This window comes from Doryrhamphus excisus, linkage group LG17 (assembly GCF_037039965.1).
Source record: "Doryrhamphus excisus strain RoL-2023G ecotype Guam linkage group LG17, RoL_Dexc_Guam_v1.1, whole genome shotgun sequence".
NCBI classification, from domain to species: Eukaryota; Metazoa; Chordata; class Actinopteri; order Syngnathiformes; family Syngnathidae; genus Doryrhamphus; species Doryrhamphus excisus.
In genome coordinates, this window is record NC_136373.1 from 15,853,141 (window position 1) to 15,864,555 (window position 11,415).

Here is an 11,415-nt window from a genome sequence, read left to right on the forward strand (position 1 = left end):
TGCTCCGTTGTGTACTTTTGTAGCCGCCGTTCCCGAAATCCTGCAGTGCTCGGACCGACCCGCGTTGCAGGCGGTCTTCCTGAACAACAACTGCTTTGAACACATCCTCCGGCTCATACAGAACAGCAAGGTTAGGCACTTTTTTTTTCGAAAACGTGTCTTCCCAGCTTGTTATTCATGTCTGTCTGCCAATGTTTCCTCGTTTATTTTCCGTATATTCCTCAAAAGCATTTCATTTTAATGTGTCACACAAGCTTAAACGAGTGTTTCAAAGCTGCGGGACACGACAGCTTCACAGGTACACTCACAGAAATGTTTGCTCTAATTGTCTGTATATGTGTGTGTGTGTCCTGTAGCTCTTTCAGAGCAACCGGTTAAGGCCGGCAAGTGAGTGCGACCTCACTACAAGTTTACTCACAGAGGTCAAAATGGACCAGGTACACCCCCCCCCCCCACTGCACCCCCTCCACCCCCAAATAAACCTTTTGCTGTCGATAATAATCTCTCAGCAGGAAACTCAGCCTTGTCTTCACTTGTTCACAGCAAGCGTCGTCTAAACAGGAAACTTTTTGACAGGAAGTCCGTTTTATGAGGTTATATGATAAAAGCGGACGAATGACCTCATCTGCCCGCATCGTACATCCTCTCCGTACGAGATTTGATACGATATCGTGTTCAACATGCAGATATTACCATGCTTTTTTTCAAGATTTTTAATGCAAAACATAAGGTTTTAAAATCTGCTTGCTCTCATATTGTTAGTATTATGATTAATCAGTATTTCTTAACAAGAGCTGCACGGTGGTCGAGTGGTTAGCGTGCAGACCTCACAGCTAGGAGACCAGTGTTCAATTCCACCCTCGGCCACATCTCTGTGTGGAGTTTGCAGGTTTCCTCCCACATTCCAAAAACATGCTAGGTTAATTAGCGACTCCAAATTGTCCATAGGTATAAATGTGAGTGTGAATGGTTGTTTGTCTATATGTGCCCTGTGATTGGCTGGCCGCCAGTCCAGGGTGTACCCCGCCTCTCTCGCTTGAAGACAGCTGGGATAGGCTCCAGCACCCCCCACGACCCTCGTGAGGATAAGCGGTAGAAAATGAACAAATGAATGAATCCAAATGTCCACAAGGCATGCTGGGTAGTCCATCTGCAGCAACAATATGAACTATAAACACACACACACTTTTGGCCTTCAAAATAAGAGCACTGTTTTACCTTTCATGTTCATTTTATCTAACTGTGCAAACAAAATAAACAAAGTATCTTAAATTACTAATGCAAGTGGGCTGCACGGCGGTCGAGTGGTTAGCGCACAGACCTCACCGCTAGGAGACCCGAGTTCAGTTCCACCATCTCTGTGTGGAGTTTGCATGTTCTCCCCGTGCATGCGTGGGTTTTCTCCGGGTACTCCGACTTCATCCCACATTCCAAAAACATGCTAGGTTAATTGTCAACTCCGAATTGTCCATAGGTATGAATGTGAGTGTGAATGGTTGTTTGTCTATATGTGCCCTGTGATTGGCTGGCCACCAGTCCAGGGTGTACCTTGCCTCTCGCCTGAAGAAAACTGGGATAGGCTCCAGCACCCCCCCTGTGACCCTTGTGAGGATAAGTGGTAGAAAATAAATAAATGAGTATTTCTTATGACCCTCTGATTGGCTGGTGACCCATTTAGGGTGTACCCCTCCCCCATAAGCTCCATCCCATTATGAGAATCTGTGTCGAAAATTAATGGATGGAATATTTTTAAACTTAAAAAGGAGATTTAGTCACAGTCTAAAATTCAATGAATTAAGAATAGCAATGAATTCCGAGGCTGAATTCCCTGTTGACATCCCCGGACTGTATAATGCATGGTGGTTTATATATGACATCCTTTTGGTTGCACCAGCTTAAAAAAAGACTTCCTGTTGGTGTCCCGGGTTTGGGTATTGCCTTCTTTCCATCTATTGTTGAGAAATAAATGTGCTTTTCTTCCAACTTTCTCTCACACTCGCTCTTTCTGGTGAACTTTCACGGGCCCGTGTCGGTGGTGGTGCACATTTTGGCAACGTCTTTGCACCGCAGTGATGAAGACCATCTTATTATGTTGACGTAGGTGCTGGAGCGGGGATCGGACAGCATCACGGTGCACGCTTTAGGAGTCCTTACAGCCATCATGAGTAGTTCTCCGTCTGCTAAGGTAAGGTTGTTGTAATGTTATTGTCACATGACATTGACTTTTTTATGTTTTATATGTTTTATATGTTTTATGTTTTATGTTTTATATGTTTTATATGTTTTATATGTTGTATGTTTTATATGTTTTATATGTTTTATGTTTTATATGTTTTATATGTTTTATGTTTTATATGTTTTATATGTTTTATGTTTTATGTTTTATATGTTTTATATGTTTTATATGTTTTTTATGTTTTATATGTTTTATGTTTTATATGTTTTATATGTTTTATGTTTTATATGTTTTATATGTTTTATATGTTTTATATGTTTTATGTTTTATATGTTTTATATGTTTTATGTTTTATATGTTTTATATGTTTTATGTTTTATATGTTTTATATGTTTTATATGTTTTATATGTTTTATATGTTTTATATGTTTGAGTGTCACCTACCTTACAGAAATAGTATATTTGGAACTAAATGTAGGCTTCAAGGTTACGTGTACTTTTGGGTTTCATTGTATTTATCAAAGACTCACAATTTTCATGACTTTGGATTCGACTTGACTTGACAGTATCTTTAAAGACTTGTAACATCAAAATGACTTGAAAATACTTGAGATTTTCAGTGAATGTGTTATTATCGTTATTATGTCATTTCCGACACATATTTCCTTTGAATTATGCATCTATTAATATCCAGTCCGGTTTAAGAACAGACTTGCATCGACCTATCATGTCTTGACTTGGACTTGCATGATTTGAGATTAAAGACCTGAGACTTCTTTGACACTTGCAAAACACTGATGTCCTCTCAGCTGCACGGTGGTCGAGTGGTTAGCGCACAGGCCTCACAGCTAGGAGACCCACGTTCGATTCCAATCTCTGTGTGGAGTTTGCAAGTTCTCCCCGTGTTTTTCTCTGGTTTCCTTCCACATTCCAAAAACGGGTCAAAGGTGTGCTGGAGCCTACCCCAGCTGTCTTTGGGCAAATATTATTTAAAATTACAGAATTTTTGTTAACTTTAAGGCTGCACGGTGGTTCTAGGGGTGGAGACCAGGGTTCGATTCCCAGCTTGGGCATCTCTGTGTGGAGTTTGGTTGCTTTGTTTTTTTTCAAGATTTTCAATGCAAAACATATGTTTTTCAAATCTGCTTGCTCTCATATTCTTAGTATTATGATTGATCAGTATTTCTTAACAAGGCGGTTTCTTGCACGGCGGGCGAGTGGTTAGCGTGCAGACCTCACAGCTAGGAGACCAGGGTTCAATTCCACCCTCGGCCATCTCTGTGTGGAGTTTGCATGTTTTCTCCAAGTACTGCGGTTTCCTCCCACATTCCAAAAAAAACATGCTAGGTTAATTAGCGACTCCAAATTGTCCATAGGTATGAATGTGAGTGTGAATGGTTGTTTGTCTATATGTGCCCTGTGATTGGCTGGCTGGCCACCAGTCCAGGGTGTACCCCCGCCTCTCGCCTGAAGACAGCTGGGATAGGCTCCATCACCCCTGTCACCCTCGTGAGGATAAGTTCTAGAAAATGAATGAATGAATGAGTTCTCCTCCTATTTTGTGTGGAAGTGGTAACTTTTTGGCTTCTGCAACCTTTGTGAGGACAAGCATAGAAAAGCATAGGATAGAAAATTAATGATTTCTCCCACCTCTGGTATTTTTAATTGCCAAGGGCATCACGTCATCCACTTGCACTTAAAATAATTCTAAAAATAATTAAAAAAAAAACCCATTATGATATGTTATCAGACACCGTGTGTTAATAGTATACCGTAATATAGACTCAATTACATATTACACCAAGAGCTAAATGAGAAGGGGCAAATACAAGATGGAAGCTTGCCTCGTATTTCACCTCCTCGTATTCAAAGTGTGCCAATGTTGCATCCTCCATGGAGCAGCTTTCGACTTTACTATTTCTGTCTGGGCTCCCCAGGAGACTTTCAAGGAGAGGATCGGCTACTCCCAGCTCTTTGACGTGCTCAAGAGTCAAGGTCACCCCACGAAAAGGCTGCTCCAGGAGCTGATGAACATGGTGAAAAGCATCTTCTTCTCATTATCTGCTCAAAGCCCATTGAGAGGAGTCTACCCCCCCCCCCCCCACACACACACACACACACAAATGACATTTTTAAATGGCACCAAGCTACATCTCATTCTCATTATAAGCCACCTCTGTGTTTGTTCCTCTCCAGGCAGTGGAGGGCGAGTACGCCCACGCATACCACTTAGGCATCAGCAACGATCAACCCCTCCTGCTGCTCCTGCAATGGCTCCCTGAGCTCCACGGCCAGAGGGAGCTTCAGTTGCTCGTGGCGCAGTGGCTTGCCACCGTATGCGGGGGATCGCTGTCTTGTCGGACCGTGGCGGTGGAAGCGGGCATGGTCGGCGCTTTATTGCAAGTTCTTTCGCAGCCGCAGGACTTGGACAGGCAGTGTGCAGACGCACTGCTCGGTCTCCTGCAGGATTTGGGTTCACTGTGCGTGAGGCCCGAGGAACTAAAAAGCCTCATCAGGTTGCTCAGAGTGGACCAGAACTGCGTGCATCCCTTCTGCACTCGTATCATCCAAGTGTTGTCGGCGATGGCGGCACGAGAAGGTCGTGACAGCGCATTGCAGTACTTTGATCTATCACCCCCCATGGCGGGTATCATGGTGCCGACGGTGCAGCGATGGCCCGGCAGCGGCTTTGCCTTCCACGCTTGGCTCTGCCTCAATATGGAGTTCCCTTCTTATCAGGCTGAGGACAAAACCCCCACTAATTCTGCCACAGCGAGCCAACACGACATGGGAAAAGGACCTCGCAGGAAGCAGCTCTACAGGTAGAAGAAGGGTGTGGCCTGTTTTCTGTTGTTGTGTGTTTTCATTTTTTTTAAAGCTCCTGTCTTCCGTGAAGTTTCTTCACAGCTAGCGGAACTGGCCTGGAAGCCTTCTTCACAATGGAGGGTGTGCTGGTCGTGGCTGTTTGCACTAAGAAGGATTACATGGCTGTCGCGTTGCCAGAACTCCCACTAGCTGACTCACGCTGGGTGAGTGCGGCAAGAATTCCGCCTCTCCCAAATATAAACACAAGGAAAATATCACACATCATTTTTTTCCCAGACCGGCTCGGTGGGATGTTTGACATTCAGTAGCGATAGGCAGAGTCATCCCTTAAGTGTTGATTAATCACCTAACTGAATATGGAGTGCACTACTGCCTGGAACCAGCAGGGGCGCTGTTGATTCAGTCTCAACTGAATTAATTTAATTTTGGTAATGGTAATGGTAATGGTTTTATTTCATTTGAACATGCATCAGATTACAATTGAATGCATCACATAATCGGTTCACAGTTCCACGTGTCCAAAAGGAGTAGGAAGAAGCAAAGCTTATTTAATCCGACTCCTCCATCTGCTACTTTTACAATCAGTAACTGTTACATTTGTTCACTTCCTGCTTTCCTAATCTAGTTTAAGTTTTTTATTTTATTTTATTTTTTATTTTTCTTGTCATGTACCGAAGTACGAGGTGAAATTTAATTTAATTTAATTTAATTTAATTTAATTTAATTTAATTTAATTTAATTTAATTTAATTTAATTTAATTTAATTTAATTTAATTTAATTTAATTTAATTTAATTTAATTTAATTTAATTTTTACATAAATGACATAATGTGTACCATAGTAAGTGTCAATATAGTGATATATATATAGCACATCATGACTGGTTCAAGACTCTTCATCCTTGTATTTAGCAAACATCAACTGCTTGTAATCAGTTCCCAGTTCCACATGTCCAAAAAGAGTAGGAAGAAGCAAAGCTTATTTAATCCTAGCCCTCCATCTGGTACTTTTACAATCAGTAACTGTTACATTTGTTCACTTCCTGCTTTCCTAATATAGTTTAAGTGTTTTTTTCTTTCTTTTTTTTCCTTTTGATTTTTCTTGTCACGTACCGAAGTATGAGGTGATATTTAATTTAATTTATATATATATATTTTATTTTATGAATTTTTATATTTTTATTTTTTAATTTAATTTTTATACTTTATGTTTTTTTTTATTTAATTTTTTTTTTTTGGAAAAAAAAAGAATAGGTACTAGAGCCAGTTTATGGTAACAAATGTGATTAAAAAAAATCTATCTTACATTGCTAAGAATAACTTTAAGTTATTAACTCATTTCTACCGGTGTCGGTAAATTTTGATGCTCAGCCAAATGTAACGAGCGGAAATAGATTGGCTCGCTGAATAAAGTTTCAGACATATAATATACTGATGTCACTGTGGGGTGACTAGCTGGCCCTGAGAGGCGACTCTGAAGTCTGACTAGCTAAAAAAAAAAAAGTGTTGCTAATACTTGTTACCGGTACTTCTTATTCTGGAAGCAGTGCAGCCAAGAAACATGGCACTAAATGACAATAATAGAGTAAATTCATGAATACTATTTCATAGAACAATGCTAGAATTGATGTCAGTGCCTCTGGTAGTGATGGTTAGGCCAGCAGGTACATGTTTGCTGGCCCTGACTACACACTACTGGAGAGTTACAATGTACTGTATATGTAAAAAAAAAGGATAAATTATTGTCTTTTTTAAATTTATTATATTGCAGCATTCAGTAGCCGTAGTTCACATTCAAGGTCGTCGTCCTTTCGGTCAGAACCTGGTCAACGTCTTCATTGATGGAGAGCTGTATAAAACCGCACAGCTTCGATTTCCATCCTTGAGTGAGGTAGCATAAATTTCTCTTTCCTGACGTTTCCTGACGATAGTTTTAATTACTTATCCTAAATCATCTTTTTTATCTTTTTTGTAGCCGTTTACGTCCTGCTGCATCGGCTCTGCGGGCAACCGCACCACCACCACGACCACCTCGCCTAATCTACCTACATCTGTATCCTCCGGACAATCCCCTGAATTTACCTTTCCCGCTCACGGCCCCTCCCTCCTCCGCTCCCAGTCCTTCCCCGCCTCCACAAGAGGACCCTGGGGCTCTTTAAGTGACCCACCTGTGCGCACCATTCCAGCGGGACTGCAGGACACCGTATGGGGAACTCCGAGTTCTCTGGACGGCCTCCTGGGTGCTGCTTTTATCTGCCACGAGGCTCTGCAGCAGGCCCAGACCAGAGCGCTATACGCTGCAGGTAAGCCACCTTCTCCATTGAAGCGAAACGGATTTTGGACTTCTGGTCTCCATTCCAGGTCCCAATTATGTGTCCTTATTCAAAGCGGATGGAGAAATGTCGGATCTTAATAGCAAGCTTTTACTCTACTACACTCCTCAGGTAACTTAATGGAAAAGTTGCTAGCTATTAAAGCTATTTATTATATGCCGCTTAATGTTATGTGTGCGATTCAGGCATTCAAGAGCCAAATATGTCAGGATCTGTCTCCAAATCATCAATACGACGGCAGGCTAACGGGACACAGAGTCGTCAACTGGGACATTAAGGTTGGCTGTAAATATACTACAAGTCGATATTCATGACTATAAATGGATCATGTTTTCCCCCATGCAGGATGTCATCAATGTGGTGGGGGGCATCGGGGTTCTGCTGCCCCTCCTTGAGCAAGTCTGCGAGGCCGAGCAGGGTTACAACAGCAGTCAGGAGATTTCAGACCTGCTCGGACCTGAGCTGACATCCCCGCGAGGACCGGCCGCCATGTTGTTGCCGCTCAACCAGTCTTCAGGTCAGCTTTTACATGACGGAGGCTCACCTGCTGCACAAGTAGTCAGAGGTCATTTCAAGGACGTGTTCTTTATATGCATCTTGGTATTTACTCTCTTATTCTCACATCACAAACCAACAGGAAGAAGAAAACATTTTGAAATATACAAGTCAATAGTCATGCAAAATAACACATTTTAGAATAATTAATAAACTGCAAGGCATGCTGGGAAGTCCACACACACTTTCTAATACTTTAATAATAGCGTTTTCCAATGCCTGCTAATGTGATGCAAGGTCTGAGTGGCAAAAAATAAGAGGACACGCATGTTTATTCTGCACCCGGCACAGCTTAACTATAAACACACACACTTCCTGCCTTCAAAATAAGAGCACTGTTTACCTTTCATGGTCATTTTATCGAACTGTGCAAACAAAATAAACAAAATATCTTACATTGATAATGCAAGTGGGCTGCACAGCGGTCGAGTGGACCTCACAGCTAGGAGACCAGAGTTCAATTCCACACTCAGCCATCTCTGTGTGGAGTTTGCATGTTCTCCCCGTGCATGCGTGGGTTTTCTTCCGGGTACTCCGGTTTCCTCCCACATTCCAAAAACATGCTAGGTTAATTAGCGACTCCAAATTGTGCATTGTCATGCATTGTGACAATCAGTAAATTCATCTTTGTTGTTTTATGGCTTCAGAATCAAGACTGGAGAGGAACAGCATCGCCGCCTACCTGCTGATGCTGAAGAACATGATCCGCCGTCACCCTGTCAATCAGGAAGCTCTGCTGCAGTGCCACGGGCCCAGCATCATCGGAGCCATGTTGTGCAAAGTAAGAACTGTGACTCTTAAGTGAATATTTGCCATCTGAGTTTTGCTGTGTGATAATAATGGATGTGATTTTACAGAGAAATGTGTGTAATTTGTCAATTTTCATGTGTAATGCAGAGGATATGAGGATATGCACAACAATGAGCCAATTCAAGAAACAATACAAGCAGTTGATGTTTGCTAAATACAAGGATGAAGAGTCTTGAACCAGTCATGATGTGCTATATATATCACTATATTGACACTTACTATGGTACCCATTATGTCATTGGATGGTCATATCACCTCGTACTCCGGTATGGGACAAAAATAAATATTACTAACATGTTTTTATTATAATTGCTAAAAATAAAAAAAAATACTAAAATGTTTTTAATGAAAAAATATAAATTAAATTAAATATCACCTCGTACTTTGGTACAGGACAAAAAATAAATATATAAAAAAAAAAATTACTAACATGTTTTTATTATAATTTTTTATTATAATTACTAAAAATAAAAAAAAATACTAAAATGTTTTTTAATGTGAAAATTTAAATTAAATTAAATATCACCTTGTACTTTGGTACAGGACAAAAATAAATATATAAATAAAAAAATTACGAACATGCTTTTATTGTAATTTTTTATTATAATTACTAAAAATAAAAAAAAATACTAAAATGTTTTTTTATGAAAAAATATAAATTAAATTAAATTAAATATCACCTCGTACTTCGGTACAGGACAAAAATAAATATATGAATAAAAAAAATTGCTAATATGTTTTTATTATAATTTTTTATTATAATTACTAAAAATAAAAAAATACTAAAATGTTTTTTAAATGAAAAAATATAAATTAAATTAAATTAAATTTCACCTTGTACTTTGGTACAGGACAAAAATAAATATATAAATAAAAAATTACTAACATGCTTTTATTATAATTTTTTAATATAATTACTAAAAATAAAAAAAAATACTAAAATGTTTTTTAATGAAAAAAATATAAATTAAATTAAATTAAATATCACCTTGTACTTCGGAAGTGACAAGAAAAATCAAAAGGAAAAAAAAAGAAAGAAAAAAAAACTATATTATGAAAGCAGGAAGTGAACAAATGTAACAGTTACTGATTGTAAAAGTACCAGATGCAGGGGTAGGATTTAATAAGCTTTGCTTCTTCCTACTCCTTTTGGACATGCGGAACTGTGAACTGATTATGTGATGCATTCAATTGTAATCTGATGAAATTAAACCATTACCGTTACCATATGTAGCATGAATGACAAAAAACAATGCACACGTGAAAAAAACACTCCTTCTCTGTTCAGGTTCCCGGCAGCATGATGGACATGAATGTGTTGATCGCATGTCAGCTGTTACTGGAGCAGGTTTGCAACGAGGGAAACAGCCCGCTTCTGCAGCAGCTCTACCAGCACCTGCTGTTTGATTTCCGGATCTGGACCAAAAGCCATGCTGCTGTTTGTCAGGGTATGAGACATAAGCAGTCTTTTTGTTATTGATCAGTGCAACCTTTCTATTCCATTGAAAGGGTTTATGTGTTGCTTTCAAATGTAAATTCACACGTTTGTTGCACCTTTTTTGAAGAAAATTAAAAAATGTTTTCTTCTCCAAAGCTCATGTGCGATACATCTCCACGGTGATACACAAAGGAAAGCAGCGTTTAAAGAGGAAGTATGGAGTCCAGTACATTCTGGACACCATTCGCACGTACTACAGGTACTACTCTTTCATGTGGACGATGGAGAATGACAAATAAAGTTTTTTTTTTTTTTTTTTACGCTGGTGTTTGCAGTGTGGAAAAAGATGGCGGCTGTCTCTCGGATGACAAGCAGAACATACAGACGTCTTTGTTTGAGCTCCTCAAAGACTTCCTCAAGTCTCCAACACCCGAGGAGCTTCACAGCGTCCTCGCTTACGTGCTTTGTGCAGGAGAGGAAGAGCAGGTGCTGATCATTTTAGCTACTGTGTGTGCACCGCCATGTTAGGATGGTTCCTTAAGTGGAGGTGCTGCTCTAATTTGCTCCTCCAGGTGGTGAAGGCCCTGGACGTGCTGTACGAGCTGTTGCGGAGCAGCCCTCCTCGTGAGCAGGTTCAGGCCGTGCTGCTGGAATGGGGAGTGGAGCAGTTCTACAGTTTACTGCTCAACACCAGCTTCGGAGATCGAGCCCGAGAGAGAGTGTTCAGGGTGAGAGTGTTTTGTTTATCTTCACGTATCTCCATCCCAAAATGTCAGCCATCATGACAACGTTCCAGCGTCTCTCTCTCTCTGCAGGTTTTATATAAAATCCTCAAAAGCGAGCGTGTATCCGAGCGCAACAAGCAACGCATCAAACTTAAGGACTTTGGCTATCTCGGATTGGTGTTTTTCCTTGAAGACATTCCCGTAACCATGACAACGGTGCGATGTCTGTACGAGCAGGTCCTCGCTACAGGTAATTGAAACAAAGTGAGGCGTTTATAAAGGTTAAAGCTTTTAAAGGTAAGATGTGGAAATTGTGGGTTTGAATCTCCTTCTGTGTGGGACTGTTTGCACGTTCTTCCTGTTCCTGACTTCGGTTTCCTCCTACATCCCCAAAATGTGCGTCTTAGGTTCTCCTTAAAAGTCTTAAGTACCGTAAATGTGAAGGCTATTTTGGATTATGTCGGTTTGAGTCATCCAATCTGATGGATGTCGATTTAAACCGTCACAGGGGTGCTGGAGCCTATCCCAGTTGTCTTCTGGTTGCCAGCCAATC

The 11,415-nt window shown here is 40.5% G+C and overlaps 1 protein-coding gene across 1 annotated transcript in view; it reads left to right on the plus strand.

Moving 5' to 3' along the window:
• Positions 1-11,415, plus strand: part of nbeal2 (neurobeachin-like 2) — a 53,680-nt gene that overhangs the window by 19,054 nt on the left and 23,211 nt on the right. Inside the window, 16 exon segments of the mRNA XM_078797679.1 lie at positions 24-130; positions 2,102-2,185; positions 4,114-4,212; positions 4,373-4,998; positions 5,073-5,205; positions 6,773-6,892; positions 6,977-7,304; positions 7,363-7,445; positions 7,520-7,612; positions 7,680-7,851; positions 8,537-8,670; positions 9,988-10,147; positions 10,294-10,396; positions 10,473-10,623; positions 10,710-10,865; positions 10,953-11,112. Of these exon segments, the coding sequence (XP_078653805.1) occupies positions 24-130; positions 2,102-2,185; positions 4,114-4,212; positions 4,373-4,998; positions 5,073-5,205; positions 6,773-6,892; positions 6,977-7,304; positions 7,363-7,445; positions 7,520-7,612; positions 7,680-7,851; positions 8,537-8,670; positions 9,988-10,147; positions 10,294-10,396; positions 10,473-10,623; positions 10,710-10,865; positions 10,953-11,112 (2,709 nt within the window).